Genomic DNA, 18713 nt, shown 5'->3' on the forward strand with positions numbered 1-18713 from the left:
GAGTCTGGATACATAAACTATATTTGTTTATAATTAATAAATAATTCGTTGGTTAAAAGTTTATTTATTTATTTTGTTTTCTATAAGAATCAAAAACACATTTTTAAATAATTTAACTTATAGTTTTGTATATAACATATTATGTATTTTCATGGTTAATTAGCCATTATGTCACTAATGTATATCAGTGAGTTTTTTGGATTTAGTTAGGATTCATAGATTTCGGTTAATTTTGTAACTAGACATATTTATAAATTCAATGATTAGGCAACCCATGGCCTGGGCTAGCCCAATGTGATAACAAAATAGGCAGCCGCCTAGGACGGCACTAGTTTAGGGGCGGCAAATCTCGAATGAGCCAAATTTATTTAATTATTATATTAGGTATTTAGTATACAAAAATTTGTATTCATTATTCAACAAATACAAAAAAAATATCTAATTAATAATTTGTGTTAAATAAAGATGTTAGTAAATTAGATATTGATGAAATAGAAATTACGGATGAGGTATTATAGTAGCAATATCCAAGTTATTAAAACCCAATAATACCCCATTGTAAGTATTAAGTTCAGTTTATTGTAAATAATAAAGATTTCATAAGCACATCTTTAAATACTTAATAGTTAATATTATTTTAAAAGTATTTATATATGCATTAATATATTCATATACAATATATTTATTTTTCATGAAAAAATATATTCATAGACAATATATCTATTGTTGATGAATAAATATATTATATAATAATATATATATCAACAATATATATATTGTTGATGACAGGTTACAAAAACAAAATGACAGTATACAAAAATAAAATTCGTGGTGGGGAGTTTACAAAATTTAGCAATACAAATTGTGCCGCAATATAATAAAACAATTTTTTCCTCATTACTCGAAAATATTTCGAGTTTGACCCCGTCCCTCTGTATACGCGCCTGGTTTATGAATAAGTTTATTCATATATTTTACAATTAATTGTATGCATTAAAACAGGACCCTAGTCACAAATGAATCTCTACTTTATTTTATTTTATATTATAATTTATTCCAAATTTTATGACACAGTTTAATCAAATTTTCATTTTGCAATTATGCAAAATATAAGTAATGATAAACATGTGTTCAAAAACTTATAACTTAAACTAATTCTCTATTAACATTTAACCCCAAATTTAAAACAATAGTAATATTTTAAAGTGACACTAATAATATATTAACTTAGATATATAAATTTAATAGTTATTAGTTTATAACTATACTAAATAATATTAGCAAAAAATAGGCAACAACATGTCAACATCAACCAATTAAAAAAAATATCTTGCATAATACTAACTAATAAATATAATAAAAAAAAAAAAAAAAGTGGGCAAGTGGGTATCGCTCTGCTGTATAGTAGAGATGGAGAGTAGGTCACTGGTCTCTATAACGAATGTGTTAAATTTGAATGCAATGACAGGTTTCATTGTACCTATACGAAAAACGATTCTGGACGGAGATGACTTGTTAGTCAATGATAATTAGTAGGATATATTATATTATTTATTTAAATTATTTAAATTGTAATATATCATTATTTTACATGATTTCGAAAAAAATTTTCATTTCATACGCTCATAACATTTTTTCTATATTGACGCTGGAATTTTTTTTTACAGTTACTTGAAGGTTTACTTGAAAATTTATGGATAACCTTATATTGGGTTTTTAACCTTAGGTATAAATCACAAAAATTTTATGAATTTTCAACTTTAAAATTTATTACAAATTTTCGAATCTTATTAAAATAATAAGTAATAAGTAATAACACTAGGTATTATTAATTATGTACAATATCGTAAGTTATTATTTTATTGATAATATAATTATTATTCTTTACAGTTTATAGTTCATTATTGTGTTAAATTGTTAGTATGCATAGGCGTGCGCAGACATTTGTGGCAGGGTGGGCTATGTCAATAAATATTAAGAAACCTGAACTCTGATGGAAGAAACAATATTAAAATGTTACATACTTTAATTTACCTACTCATAATTACCCACTTTTTAAGGCATAAATCATTCATATAATTAAAAACAGATACATATTTTTTTTAAATTAAATAAGAATTATTGTAATTGCCAACACAGTTTAATACAATTTCGCAATCTATAATGGTAATATGACATAATATGTTATCAATTTTATTTTTAAAGACATTTAAGTTATTATTATTGTGTATCAGTTATTTTTCACCTACCTATTTAATATTTTATGATTTTTGAAAAATCAAAAATCGTTATGTTTAGATCATGTATTACTATGTATAGGCCACGGCCTACCCGCCCCCCCCTGTGCGCAAGCTTATGGACTAGTTATGTAAAGTTAGTGAGTTTAATATATTATACGCATTCGTACGTCGGATATTCCCAAAGACTATGTACGTATAATGATAAATATAAAATATATCGTAATATCATCTGTGAGCTATTTCCGATCGATTGATTGGCAATGTAAATATAACATGACAACGCGAATGTTTTGTCGTTGTTGTTTGTTTATTTAGCAAAGTATTTAAATTTCGAAAAATTACCAACAATTTTTAATTTCTTAACCTTATATGTAAATGACGTAGATGATTTTTTGATTATTCTTTTACTTTATATTTTCACTTAATAAACTCATATAATATATAATACAACCGTCAAATTTAATATAATAATTCACGTTTACGGACATCTATCAATTCACTGCAGTACAGTGAAGTCGTATTATAATATTATTTTTAATTTAACCAACCACATATCGTTTGTGTTTAACTTTGGGTCACCTAACTTTTTACACTACTAATGTCAATTCAGTAAATCATTTTCTTGATTTTTTTTACAAATTATATTATAGTTTGTATTTATTGTATTCGTAAATTCTTCTGATTAAATCATGAGCAATTACATTTTATTTTACCTAAGCCTTTCTTTTTACTTTTATCTGGGCATGCGCCGCTTACCTAGTTTGCCTGACTGCACGCCACTGAAACAATTGTAGTACCTATACACCTACATTTTGGGGAAAGAGATTTTAAATTCTTATGACCATTTTACAAATTCCTGTTCATCTGTCATATTCTACTGCTGCTACAACACTCTTTAGTACCTATATCTAGTTGCTTATTTTTCTCAGTCTTCCCGGTGTATTCTTACAAGTAGTGTTCTTCTCGATGGATCTAACTACTAATTGTTGAACCTATTTTGCTTTGAACATTTTTTAACGATTTTATAAATCGTTAATTTTTTATTATTGATTTATATACTCATAAATAAAATATAAAAACGTAATTCATTGTGTAAATATGATTTTCAATTTATTCATATTTTAATAACAAAAAAGCTTGCCTAAAAGGCTAACAACATTATACATTTTGATTATAAAAAAAGTTTTAGAAAAAACTTGCCATAAGAACTGTCAAAAATGTCATACATTTTGATAAATAAAACAGTGTACCAAATGGTATAAACAATTTTGAAAAGTAGAAAAGTTGAATGAATGAAATATAAAAAAAAAATTCCGGAAAAAATATGCCATATGGGCTAACAATGTGTGTGTACGAAAAAACAATTAAATTTTGAATATAAGAACAATAGAAAAAACAATGATAATAAAAAGATGAAAACAAAAAAAAAACGTCGACAGGACGACACGAAATCAGGCGAGAGGGGGGGATACGAGATGGCGTTTCGGTGCAAAAAAGCAATGTATTAAAGGCCACTGGTCGCCTCCGCAACGTTTTCCGACCGGCCCACGAACAGACGAGTGTCACGAGATCGTTTCGCTCGGCCGCACGATACGACGACCACTAGACGGCAAGGCGAGGCCCGACAGGTTCGGCCGCGGGAGCGATGGTTGACGGCGAGCGGCTAGTGTGCGATGTCGTGCGCGCGTCAGACGGCGGTGCAGACGGCGACTCTTGGACGAGTGACGGATACCGAAAACGGCACGGGGCGAGCGAAGAAGATTTGAGCCTGCGGAATCGGCGGCCACCGGATGGACGCGACCCGGTCGGCTTCGGTTCGCCTCGCGACGAAAAAGAGAGTGACGCTCTCCCTCTCGCCACTGACGTGTCCCGTCGTCGGCTGCGTCTGTCCACCGCGGTAGCAGCCGCGGAGTCGCGCGCCACCGGATCCTGTGAAACGCACAGTCTCCACGGGTCCGGCGGCGCTGACGTCCGTGTTCCCGGCTCAGCATAATCGTCACTCGCCCGGTGCCGAAAAGTGTCCGCCGCCTCCGTCGTGACGAGTCGTCTCCTGCAGTGCCGCCGTCTGACAAGGTGTACCGCCGGGGCGGGATCGTTGCCCACGTCGGTACCGCTAGCCGTTCGCCGTCGTCAACGTCCACCATCGTTCCGCACACGAACCGAAAGCTGTCGGGCGCCCGCCAAACCGCCGTAGAGGATCGACCGCGTCGACGACCGAACTCGCGACGCCCGCGACATCCGCCCGTCCGCGAGTGGCTAGAAAACGTGCTCGGGCGACATACCGCCGCGCACCGTCCGTGCTCTGTCTCGTATCCCCCCCCTCTTACCTGATTTCGAAACCGTCGTCCCGCCGACGTCTTCGGGGGCGATGGGGGGAGGGAGAGGGGTGGTGCCTGCGGACGCCGTCTCAACGCACGCTGCAGCAGCACAGACGCAGAGCGGAGCGTTTGACCCGCCGCCACGCAGACGCGAAATAACGCCTTCTGCGGGGCAACGGATCAACGCCGACGCTTTCGTCTGTGGCCGCGGCTGCGTGCGGATCGGGCAAACCGACCAGGACACTCTTCTCCTCGTCCAACTCCCGGATCGCCACCGGGCAGTCCACATCATCGCTCTCTACATAGTGTGGCGGTTGAACGTCTTCGGCGGTATGCAAATCAGGTGTTTCGATATCTTCGCCCGTGCCGATTTTTAATATCTCCACGACTATGGTTTCTGATCTATATGTGCTGGCGCCAGCTCCGCCGCAGTGACTTTCCATTCGCTGGACGATCATCTGTTGTATTTTATTTAATTCACGAATGATATGGATCGAAATGTCGTAGTCGTCGGCGACTTCGTCAAAACCACCGTTCACCAACTCAATTTTTATAAAGCAAATAGCCGTGGATAGTGCCATTGTAATATATTAATAACGATGATGCTGTGTAGAGATTACGATGATTTAAAGTGTGTAGGAGGACTGATGAAAGGCAAGTGAGCTCGAGATATGTTTCGCCCGTTATCGGCGCCGGAATTTCGATCATTTCCCTGACGACGGGTATCGCGATGTGTTTATTACTAGCCAGCGAGTATCTAATCGGCCAGTATAGGTGTAATATTTTAAAACGACGGTTTCGATTTGTATATTGTACTTTTAGGTGTGTTTTTATTCTTTAATTATAATAATATTTCATTTCTTTCGATTTAACTATACATGTAAACATTTTAAATAACACTAATAATACCTAAATTAATTTAACAAACTTTAACTTATGTAGTTATCATAGGCGTGCGCAGACATTTGTGGCAGGGTGGGCTAAGTCAATAAATATTAAGAAACTTGAACTCTGATGGAAGAAACAATATTAAAATGTTACATACTTTAATTTACCTACTCATAATCACCCACTTTTTAAGGCATAAATCATTCATATGATTAAAAACAGATACATAATTTTTTTTAATTAAATAAGAAATATTGTAATTGCCAACACAGTTTGATACAATTTCGCATTCTGTAATGGTAATATGACATAATATGTTATCAATTTTATTTTTAAAGACATTTAATTTATTATTATTGTGTATCAGTTATTTTTCACCTACCTATTTAATGTTTTATGATTTTTGAAAAATCAAAAATCGTTATGTTTAGAACATGATGTATAAAAATTCTGGTATGGTTCGCATGGTGGACCATGGCCCACCCGGCCTCCCCTGTGTGCACGCTTATGTTAGTACGTATTATTTTCATAACTTGTAATATTAAATATTGTTATTAAATTTTGATATACATTTAGTAAACAATTTACTTAAATTATGTATTAGTTGATAGCTTAATTCCTAACTATTAATATGTAGCATGTAACCGATGACATACTATTATACTAAAGACCTGTATGGGCCGGGTCCCGGGTAGCTTTAGGGCCGGGCCGGACCTATAAAATTCCGGTGATATTGAATTGACTTTTATGTGTTTGAATTGAGTCCGTATATAGATGAAATGTCATAGCTCTCTACACAGTAAAATTCATTCAAAATTAAATGCTTTTTAATAATATATCATATTAATTGTATACTACTACTTGATTTTCTTCACTGGCGGAGTTTACATGAACCCAATTTTACCTATTTTTTTTTTTTGGCGGAGTTTACATGCGTCCTGTAAATCATAGCAAAAATTTCGTAAATCCAGTATCAAAGGCACATATACTCAGAGAATTAAAAGTTTATGTCGGTCTCTAATATTAAAAATCGTAAAAAAATATGTGTGCTAGAATTCCAGATTTGCTTCCAAGATATAATATATTATAATATAATAATAATAATACGAAGGTATATATAAATATAATAACAATTACAGATATCTCATTGAAACGTGGTGGAGAGTTATTAATAAAAGTGACACATTTAACGCTTTTCTAATGGACATGGCAAAAGTGTTTTAATGTTTATTCATTTTATTTTTTTTTTTAGATTCTGAACGAAGTAATGAATGTATTGATTCTACAATGATATGTGTTTTTTTTTTATTTATTTTTTTTTTATTTTTGTGTCTGTCATCTTGTTTTGGAGTAGTAGTAATAATGCTTTGATTTTTGACTTCAGCCCCTCTTTGAAAAGGAAAATTCATTTAGTTAGCATTTGGGGGTCAAAAGTAAAAAATATCCAGTAGTATTCTAAAGCGTCGGGAAAAACCCTGACAAAATAACGGAAAACGGGAATTTTTACGCATAACCACTTCGACAAAATGGTTGAGGCAAATATTAAACTTAAAACCTAAGTCAACAATGGTATCAACACGTGAGATGGTTAAGCCGGTCAGTTTATAGGGCCATTTTATAAAAGAACGCTTCCTGGAGAATGACATTGTATGACATTTCTCAAAGTTAAGAGTCTAGCATAATGATTGTGACCACTCAACAAAATGATCAAAGTCACTTTGTAACTTATGACAATCTTCCAGAGTGTTGATTTGCATAAAAATTTTCATATCATCAGCAAAACAGAGCAGTTTGCTGTGAGACAAAACTTTAGATGCACTATTCACAAATAAGGAGAATAATATTGGAGACAAGTGACTCCCTTGTGGAACACCAGAAGGGGCCAAGAAAACATCGGAACAAACACTCAATACCTTGACTCTAGAATATCTAGCTAATAAATATAAGCATTGTCATAACAAATAGTAAGTTATATGGTGAGCGCCTAGATTATACCGAAACGCAACCAAGTATACGATATTTGTTATCACTAGTCTGAAAAACAGTCTAAAATTGTATTATCTATATTTTTCTGTAAGCCTAACTGCCTTAACTTCCAGATCCAGACACAACAGAAACTTCAGAAGTACAATAAGTAGAAACTGGGCAACTGGCTATCGCTCATCGAGTTCAAAGTTCTAGCATTTAAAAGTCTTGTCATCTTGTCCATTGTGGACGACTGCAGGTTTTATAGTTTTGAGAATTGAGATCACTGAAATGGAGTTGAACACCATGTATGATATAAATATAGTTAGTCAAATTGACGAAGACCGTGGATTATTTGTTGTTGTTGAACGGTTTAATAGCGGTTCAACAGAATATTTTCAAAACTATTATAAACAACTTTTAGGTTTTAACAATTGTAGCGAGTGGTTTGAAAAAATTGACTATCCTATTATTGAAACTGGAAAGGTTAGCAGTTATTTATTACTTAATACTAATAGATATATTACTGTGACACTTCTGAGTAGTAGACAATAGACATTTGATTACTGAAATTTTATCTGCTATTTAGAGGGGGTTACATTTTTGAAAAAGGGTAAATTTGTAAAGGAATAAATATGTACTATGTTAAATTAGAATATAGTATTATTATTTAATGTTTTAATGATATAATAATTTTAATATTTTAACAATAAATATATAAATACACATCTTTTTCATTTACAGGTAGTAATTGTTCAAGTTGATGCAAACCCCAAGGGTAACCTATGGGCCCGTGGTATTATATCAAAATGTCATCATCATTACAATTTATGTCCTGAAATTTATTTGATCGACTCTCAGGTATTGTATACCTTGTTTATTAAATAATTGTTGTTTTATTGATTTTATATGTTTAAAATTTATATTTAGAGATTCATTGACAAAGGCAACATGTTTGAATTAAGAATATGTCCACCCAAATTTTTGCAGCTTATACTTCCAACTTACTATATTGATATAGACCTTTGTTTAAATGATGATGATTTAAAAATTGCAATCAGAATCTTGATGAAAAAAAATCAGTATGGTGAACTAAGTTTCAGTTTTATTCCTCATTCTTTTGAAAATAATGTTTACTCGGGTATATTAATTGTAAACTATAAAGTTAATAACTTGAATATTCCATTAAAAAAATTATTAAAAAATGTTCACACTAAAAAAATTTTTGCAGGTAATTAAATAATATTTATACACTTATTAAATCTTAACTAATTCCAACTAATAAAAAAAATGTTATCATTTATTTAGAAATTCCCCAGTACAAAAATCAAGTATATTCAATTTTCAATCCAATAAAATTAAAATATTTGGTAAGTTCAAATCTTTATATTAATTTATGAATTCTAATTTATTATTTTTATTTTTTTAGAAAAAAATTTTTATGCCAAGAGAACCAAATGATATGGTATTTTTAGAAAATAATCTAGTTTCGAGTTGCTGTAACTTGAGTGTTCTTAATGATTCAAATACAAATCTGTCGTATGATTCTATAAATGAATTTTCCTCAAATTCTAACTACTCTGAAAATATCTGCTTTAGCAATGACTCAGAATTAGAAATAAAAAAATTAGAAAATATTTGTGTTGCTCCATTAGCAAAACAAAAAGTTTACTCTTCTAATAGTTCTTTGATGAGTAAGAGCAGCTCTTCTTTACAATCAATAACTTCTAATAATAATAATAATAATAATAATAATAATAATAATAATAATAATTGCTCTATGCCACAAATAAAACAATGTAACAATTCTATTATGACGAGAATGCCTAAATTGAAAGATACTGGATGTCAGGAGAATAACAAGCCAACTTTAACCCATGAAGTATTAGATACACCTAAAATACAATTAAAATCAATAACCGACATAAAAGCTATAAATACTACAATGGAAAATTCAGATATATGGTGGTCTGACGATGACGAAAATTAATAACTCCTTAATTATACTCTATAAATAAGAAAACATTATTGTCTTTACTAATTTAATTATTTTCACTTTTGTAACATTTAGTACAAAGAATACCTATAATAATTAACTAATATTTTTTTACTGATAATTTATGTTATATTATAAATAAATTGTATATTTTATTACTTATTATTAGGGCCCAGATTTAAATGCACTTAAAACCATACAAATATGCTCTAAAAAATAGCCAAAAATGCATTTTACCACAAAAATGAAAAAATGACCTTAAAATGCCGTATTTTTTTTTATTCAATTTGTAATTTATAAATAAGGTATAATCATTATTTATTATTTTATTAAAAAAAAAAAAACTGAAAATTTGAAATGATGACTTTATGCTGACACGCTTACGTTTTGGTTGTTTTAGGGAAATATTCATTCAAAACATACCAAAATATAGATTAAAATTTATGTAAAATTAAAATTCTAAGAGCCTATTGTACTTACTAAATTTTGAGCATTGCATTGAACAATAATAATATATTGATTAATATTTAATGTTCAAACTCCAAAGATCTTCTATTTATCGTATATTGAACAAATATGCATTAAAAACCAATAAAATGACCCAATAATGCTAAAAATGAAAAAATATCGAAATATGCAAAAAAAATGCAAAATACAATTTGTAGCTTTGAAACCCTCGTTACATGAAACGAATTATGTACTTAGAAAGCATTGTGTAAAATCAACCAAAAAAATATGCACTTTGCATTGAAATCCGGGCCCTAATATAATAATAGAAAGGCAATGTTGTCAATATTTAATTTATAATTTGGATTTTACTAATTAATGTTAAGTAGATATAAATCTTACAAGACCACAACACAATTTGATCAAAAAAAAAAGTTTTTTATTTTAGTAGTGCTATTTTACGATGTTTTAGGAACTTCATATAAAAGTTTAAAAGCATATATAATGATGTTCAAAAATTATTTGCTGGAAGTTCTCAAGTGCGCATGTAATCCAAAAGTATGTCCGATTAAATTCATTAAGTCAAAATAAATAATTTTTTTTAATTTTGTTTTGATGACGAGGAACAGTGTAAAAAAATTGACACAGTATTTGTAATTTCTATTATTTATTTAAAAATGAATTACAAATTCTTAAAAATTTAGCGAATAAGACCATCATTCACCTTTATGTGAAATGATGTATTCACTAAATTTGTCTCTGACTTTCGAGGAATTTGACAAATAGGTAAAATTATTATAAATTATAATTATAATTATTATTATGTTCTCTTCTTCAAGATACTTATAAGTCATTGTTAGACACATTTGATATGAATAGACTTGCAGTCAGGCGGGAATATAAGTGATTAGCCCTTTACAAATTAATCAACAATTATATAGTCAGTTCTGAAATACTAAATTATTTGAATTTCTATGTTCTTCAATGTAAAACTACCTACCCAGGTCTAATAATACCACAGAATAATATACATATATATATATTATGCATGGTACAACCACAGACTATATGAAATAGTCATCATATATATAGATTTATTATATATATAAATTAGGTACAACAGAGAACAGCATGAGTCCGTGGCCCGCGGTTAACAGGGCAGTAATGCAGACTTGGCAACTTGCAGTATCATTTGCCCACCTTTTTTTGTCATTATCTTAGATAATATCTGTACCCGGCAACGATTGTCACTACGATTTAAGTGAAGATCTTAGATCATATAGTATATGTTCTAAGGTGAAGATATAATAAATAGTATAATACTATAATACATTAATACTTTTAATTGTAGGTATCGCATACTATTTTTTTACAGCATATACTCAATACTGCTACAGAATCATAGGCTTATAATATTGTCTATTAAATTATTTTAATTATTTATTTATTAAATTTCATCTATTCTGTGCTTAGATCATATTATATGATCATATTATATGATCTAAGATTCTGTGGACCTGTAGTGAATAGTGATACCACAGAATATAACAATACTGATACTGCCCCATAGAGTAATACTGCCCACAGGTATATTCCATAGACATAATAGATTATGTCTATGGTATATTCATATTCTGCTTTATTATCTATGACTTTAGCGCGGGAAAATATAAAATTTATCATTGTGGCGATTTGATGATAAATATGTAATATCAGACCATTATAAAGGGTATAATCTCGATTTCGAGTTTTGTATGTACTATAATATATTTTAATTATTGAAATTAAGTTGCTATAACTATTTTTTGTTTCAAAACATATTAGAATACATTTTCACCACAAACTAAATGGGCACTATGCAATTAGGTAGGCCAGTTCTTAATTTAAGTCATTATGCACATCTATTATGGTATGGTAATAATATTCTATCTAGTCTAGATCAAGTTGTTTGAATTTTGAATGTCACTTTTCATTGAACAATGCCCCATGGTAAGTTATTTTTATTTAATTATAAATATAAATTTTTATTAGTATCTGCCAGTATTAGAATTTAAGCATTATATTACTTGTACTAATAATTTTACTTCCAGATATTAATAACTGATTTACATATTCGTTGATATGGTACACAATTTAATATATATTATTTATATTGCCTTGAAATTAAATTTTGATTTTGCATAATTCAATAACTACACTAATCAGTAATCATGGTATGTATTGTATTTTTAATATTTGTTTTGTAGCAAAATGTAATCTACTTGTGAATTAAGATTATATATAGTTACTATATAACTTTAAATTATAATATAGTTACAATTTTACTATTATATTGTTTGTTTAAATATATTTTTTTATGGCTTATTTAGCGTCGAAGTTTAGCTCCAAGCCAAGTCAATAAACGACCTTTAAGTGATTCAAATCAATCTAAAAGAGCTTGCGTGAAATATAATGACCAATCACAAAAAATTGAACAAAATTCAAAAGTAGATGATAAATCTACTATAGCACTTTCTATATATGTTAGTATACAACTACCATTATAATAAAAGTAACAAATAAAAAAAAATATTTAGATTTTTTTTTTTTAAGGAACAAAATATAAGGAATATACTTTCAAAGCCGTTTAAAGTACCGATAGCAAATTGGAGTGGTAGCAGTTTAAGTAGAGCTTTAGGTGTTCGTCGTGATGGCTTACGTCGACCTTTACATGACCCTACTGCTCCAGATGCTCTTATTTTATATATTCCTCCACAAATTAGTGCTCATGATATTTTAAAAATGGATAAGTATGGTATACTTAAACTTCAAATAATTATTAAACTAATTTGTCTTTATTTTTTTTAGAGATAAAATATTAGTTCATGTTGTTGTTGATCCAGAATTATCAAAAATACTAAGGCCCCATCAAAGAGAAGTTAGTACGTTTTTAAATATTAATTAAAGTTCTTGAGCATTTCTACTATTAAAAGCAGATACATTGGATCGTGCACATGTTTTTCTTAAATTAAATCGTCACTTTCAAACTATTTTGATTATTGTTACTAGTAACTTCTAGTACTTATTATAAAAGACATGTGCATGCCAAAAAATCTTTATATTTATTAGAGGTATAATTTATTATTATTGCTGAAATTAAAATTGTTATGAAATAATTTTTTTTTAACTTTAATTATTTTGTATACACATTTGAATACAATAACTGATATTTCTTCCCAAATAATTATATCCACATTTCAGGTATATTTTATCGCATATTATTGTCATATTTTGACACATTATGAACATTTTAAAGTTATAGTATTTTACATAGCTATAACTCACTTTATAATCATAATATCAATAATAGCATATGTCATTTTCTAGATAATATTCTTACCTTTAAATTTGATAATAGGTAAATATATTCTGATATTAAAACTAACATTACAAAATGTGTTCTGCAAATTTGCTATAATATATGTTAGTAAGACAGAGACAACGAGTATAACGTCTTCTTAAGATAAGAGTTTAAAATTGGTGTACTAAATTTGAGGAATGGAAAATTAAAAGTGTTTATCTGCTGTTTTTATTTTATTTTATTATAGTATAGTTTTGACTAATTTTTATTATTTAATAACTTATTCACTTTTTAGGGTGTTAAATTTATGTATGAATGTGTCACTGGGGTACGGATAGAAGGTGCATATGGATGCATCATGGCGGATGAAATGGGATTGGGAAAAACTTTGCAATGCATAACCTTAATGTGGACACTTTTGAAACAAGGACCAGAAGCTTCACCAACTATTCACAAAGCTATTATAGTTACACCTAGTTCCTTAGTAAAGGTATTAATAAAATTTAACTTTTAAGTTATGTTAATAAATACTAATTATTTTTCAAAATCATGTTTGCTATCTTGATTATATATTAATTAAATATTAATAAACATTCAAATAATATACATATTTTATTTAAGAACTGGTGTAATGAAATAAAAAAATGGCTTGGTGGTCGTATTGGAGCTTTACCTGTAGATGGAGGTGGCAAAGAACAAGTGGACAAAGTAATTACTGGGTTTGTTCAAGCTAGAGGACGCAGAACTGTTGATCCAATTTTAGTTATATCATATGAAACTTTTCGTAGTCATGCTAGTCTATTACAAAATGCAGCAGATATAGGTCTTGTGTTATGTGATGAGGTAAATATAATTTTTTTTACCATGTTCTACAAAAATACTTAAAATTTAAAAACAAATTGTTTTATTACATATTTAGGGACATAGATTAAAAAATTGTGAAAATCAAACTTATCGTTCATTAATGGCTTTAAAAGCAAAACGACGAGTTCTATTGTCAGGCACACCAATCCAAAATGATCTACTAGAATATTTTAGTCTTGTTCATTTTGTTAATGAAGGCATCCTAGGGACTGCTCAAGAATTTCGTCGTCAATATGAAACACCTATTGTACGGGGTCAAGATTCCTGTGCTACTGATGCTGAGCGACAAAAAGCAACAGAACGTTTAGAACAATTAATTTCATTAGTAAATAGGTGTCTAATTAGACGTACATCAGCATTACTATCCAAATATTTACCAGTTAAAACTGAACATGTTGTTTGCATAAAATTAACACCATTACAAATTGATTTATACCTTCATCTTCTTAAGTCTGATATGGTTACAAAATCAATTAAAAGTATACTAATGATTTTCAATAATTTTAACTTAGTGTATTTATAGTTTAAACAATTGTATTACATTATTTATACATTTTCAGGTAACGATGGGAAAGTTACTAGCAATGCATTAGCTGCTATTACATTACTTAAGAAGTTATGTGCTCATCCAGATCTTATAATAGATAAAATAATGAATGGTACTGATGGATTTGAAAATTCAAAACAATTACTACCTCCATCATACATTGCAGCTCAATCCAAGTAATTTATTACTTAGAGCTGATATTATAATTATATATTTGTTTACAATCAGTAATTGGTTGTAAATTTCAAATTGTAAAACTTTATTACCTTTATATGCATTTATTATAAGTTATTTTAATTTTTCAGAAAAAAACTCATGATTGAATTATCATCTAAATTAATGGTCCTTGACACCATGTTAGCTGTTATAAGAACTACCACCACTGATCGTGTAGTATTAATTTCTAATTATACTCAAACATTAGAGTTATTTGAAAGACTAGCAAAATTAAGAAACTATACATTTGTAAGATTAGATGGATCCATGACTGCTAAGAAAAGAGCGAAAGTATGTACTATTATTTTATTTATATATTAAAAAACGCTTGCCAAATCAGAGATTGGCATGTAAACTTTCTTGATTTTCAATTATTAGAAATGTATTAGTTGTATGCAATACATATGTATAATGTATTTTATTTTAATTTTAATTTAGTGAGATAGATCTCCAAAACTGTAGAGCTGATTTTATTGTTTGGGGTCTTGTTAGATTCACATTGACTAGGAGAAGTGCGGTGAAGATTTTCAGAACTTTATCTTTTATAGTTACTACAGAGCTTCAAAAAAAATTAAAACACATTTTATCGGGCATTTTTTTTATGTTTTTCAGCTTTATAGCTTTATAGTAAGTTAACGATTGAAGATTAAGTTCTGAAAATCTTCACAGTACTTATCTTAGCCAATAATTTGAAAATGTTTATTTTTGTATGTAATTTTGATAAATTTTGTAAATATTTAAACTTGACACATCATATTTTTTCCTATTATTTTGAAAAGTACTAGAAGTTGTTGTAGATCTCGAATTTATAAACTAGATCTACCATAAACCACTTTCAAAATTGAAAATTTTATCTTTTTTATTGATACAAAAGATGATAAATTGATGACAAACAATGAAAAATGATGAAAAAACACATCATTGTAAAACTAATATAATATCATAGCTCTGCATAAAATGTAAAATGATTTTTTAAATACCAGCCACGAGTAATATTCCTTTTCCAGTGCATGAGTGCATGTATTTGAAATAACCAATAATTCATATTAAACGACCTATACCTAGTACCTATATTCATTTTTAAAGTATCATGAATTTATAACAATAAAATAAATTATAGGTTACTGTAATAATAATTATTTGTATTTTAAACAGGCTGTAGATGATATTAACAACCCTACTAGTGGTGTATTTTTGTTTATGTTGAGTTCAAAAGCTGGAGGTTGTGGATTGAATTTAATTGGTGCGAACAGGTTAGTAATGTTTGATCCAGATTGGAATCCTGCCAATGATGATCAAGCAATGGCTAGAGTATGGAGAGATGGCCAAAAAAAACCTTGTTTTGTTTATCGATTTTTAGCTGTAAGTTTTGTAATAAAGTATTAATAAAATGTATCTGAAATAATTCTTCAAGTATATTTTTTAGACTGGAAGTATTGAAGAAAAAATGATGCAAAGACAGGCACACAAAAAAGCCTTAAGTTCTAGTGTGGTTGACTGTGAAGAAGATGTTGCAAGACATTTTACTGCTTCAGAATTACGTACATTATTTAATCTTCGGCAAGACACTATTAGTGATACACATGACAAGTAAATTAAGATTTACAATTTTAACATGAGTTATATGTTATACTTATAATAATCATTATCTATAAAAGTATTGTACTTACGACAAAAACAACAACTTAGTTAAAATATAGTATAATGGCAAATCTAGAATTTTTTTTCCATTGGAATAGTAGAAGATTGGTAGAAAAACCTTCCTATATCTTTAATTTGGATTTTTGGACCTCAAGATAAACTTTTTTTAGTAACACAATAAGCCTATTGAATGTTTAAGAAAATATATATTGTTTACTGATTTCTTATATTTTCATTATGTTTTAAATTATATTTTTTTTCATATTTAGAATAAAATGCACCCGCTGCATTAATAATATCCAAACAAAACTACCTCCAGTAGATAGTGATTGTACAAATGATCTTTCTTGTTGGCATCATTGTGCAGACAAAAGATGGCTTGTAGATCCAGTATTGAAACAATGTTGGCATGCTGGCATTAGTATGGTGTTTTATCAAAATTCTACAATTCATAAAGAGGTAATATATTACCATAATTTATTTATTTATTTATTTTTTTTTAATTATAAGTTATGAGACTGATATTTGAAATATTTTGTTGACATAATAAAAACAGGTTTATATTTATAATTTTCAATAGTTGTTAATAATCATAAGTCATAGCTTATTATAAATAAAATTAGTTTTTACTTAATTTAAAGTTCAACTAAATTTTAACACTAATAATAAAATAATTTTAAAATTTTTTTTATCAATTAAGAGGACATCATACCTGCATGTAATACTCCATAGCAAATTAGAATTCAGCAGAATCCGTTTTATGCTTTTTGCTTTAATAGTAGAGTAAATGAACTTATTATTCTACTTAAAAGTAACAATATTATTTAGAATTCCGGCTTTTATTAATATTTTAATTTTAAACTGAGTTATAGCTATGTAAAGTATTAAAACTTTAAAATGCTCATAACTCACTTCAAAATTAAAATATCAATAAAAACCTATGTATAATATTATTTTCTTAAAGTTTGATAAAAGATCAAGAATTTATTCTTATATTAAAGATAATGGCATAAAATGGATTCTGCACACAAATTTACAATATTTTACATTATTAAGGTGGGAACAACATATATGGATAAGACGTCATTAAGCCATTATATAATTAATAAATAATTTTTAAATCTGTACTTATGATATTTAAACTATACCAAAAAGAAAAACTATGTGCTTACTACATTAATATTTTAAAAAAAATCATAGATTTATCATTTATATTTTTATTTATGTTAATGAAATATTCATGGTTAAAAGAAATGTACAATGTATATAAATTAATACGTTTATAATTCAAATTTGTTTATGATTGTTTTAAGAACTCAAACATTAATTTTTTAGAAACCAATTGTTGAAGAGGATAATGATGTAGTTGACAAAAAGGAAGAAGAAAATAATATAACTTAAAATATAATATCCTAATAAATGTACTACATACTTATATTACATTATTTTTGTTAATTATTAAATGTGTTTAAGTTCTGTTAGACGTAATAAATAATAACTAATGATATAGGTTCATTATAATAATTAAATTCTTTATATCTATATCCTATTTATAAACACTGTTTAAAATGTCATACACTACTTGATTTTGTATATAGTATATGTTATGTTATTAGTCAAAATAATTCTGTATGATAAATTAATAAATTAAATGGTATAAATGTATTATTTATGTAGACTGTACCTATCTTATTTAGCTTAAATGTTATCCTCTTATACACTACAAATCAATATTTTCTATTTCACATTTTCATTTTACGTCTTACATAGTTACAAACATTAAAATAACTATGGGTATTATGTGTGTTGCATCTTTTTGTTCCAATAAAAGTAGTAAGACAGAATCCACAGTTTCGCTTTTCATGTTTCTGAAGAGCGTAGAAAACTACATTGCCTAAACATAGACATAATTAAAAACAAAAGCAAATCAGTGGTATTAATACTACACACTAAAAAACCAAAAGGCTTAAGAAAATTCATCAGTCTAACTTTACCATATATTAACTAATATTGTAAGTATTTATTTTGTTAGCTAAACAATAAAATAAAATTGTTTGTTTGAATTGAGTGTTATTTACGATAAAACTTGGTTAAAATAATGATTACTGAACTGCATTATAAGTAGGGCTGGGATTTTAATGCCCTAAAAAATCTCAAAAATGCATTCAAATTATATTTATCATAGCTTAAAAATGGAAAAAAAAATTTTATATTACAGTAATTTTTTTTTTTTTTTAATAGTATATTGTAT

At 28.8% G+C, this 18713-nt stretch overlaps 2 protein-coding genes across 3 annotated transcripts; both read left to right on the forward strand.

Annotated features, from left to right (window-relative positions):
• Nucleotides 1-7496: 7496 nt before the first annotated feature.
• Nucleotides 7497-10459, forward strand: LOC132932473 (putative uncharacterized transmembrane protein DDB_G0293652). Its single transcript, XM_060998862.1, has 5 exons — nt 7497-7897; nt 8156-8272; nt 8342-8642; nt 8720-8781; nt 8841-10459. The coding sequence occupies exons 1-5, from the start codon at nt 7703-7705 to the stop codon at nt 9399-9401; spliced, it is 1236 nt and encodes a 411-aa protein (XP_060854845.1). The 5' UTR covers nt 7497-7702; the 3' UTR covers nt 9402-10459.
• Nucleotides 10460-10602: 143 nt separating this feature from the next.
• Nucleotides 10603-18134, forward strand: LOC132932472 (DNA repair and recombination protein RAD54-like). Of its 2 annotated transcripts, none has more exons than XM_060998861.1 (15): nt 10603-11720; nt 11788-11843; nt 11945-12067; nt 12224-12376; nt 12447-12643; nt 12702-12771; nt 13490-13684; nt 13816-14037; nt 14114-14537; nt 14619-14781; nt 14911-15112; nt 15977-16183; nt 16248-16411; nt 16732-16921; nt 17798-18134. In XM_060998861.1, exons 3-15 carry the CDS (start codon nt 12065-12067, stop codon nt 17861-17863), a joined length of 2256 nt encoding a protein of 751 aa, XP_060854844.1. In that variant the 5' UTR covers nt 10603-11720; nt 11788-11843; nt 11945-12064; the 3' UTR covers nt 17864-18134. The 2 variants fall into 2 exon arrangements, with proteins under 2 accessions (XP_060854844.1, XP_060854843.1); XM_060998860.1 differs by having other exon boundaries at nt 10603-11606; nt 11679-11843.
• The last annotated feature ends 579 nt before the right edge of the window (nt 18135-18713 follow it).

This window comes from Rhopalosiphum padi, chromosome 1 (genome assembly GCF_020882245.1).
Source record: "Rhopalosiphum padi isolate XX-2018 chromosome 1, ASM2088224v1, whole genome shotgun sequence".
Lineage (NCBI taxonomy): Eukaryota > Metazoa > Arthropoda > Insecta > Hemiptera > Aphididae > Rhopalosiphum > Rhopalosiphum padi.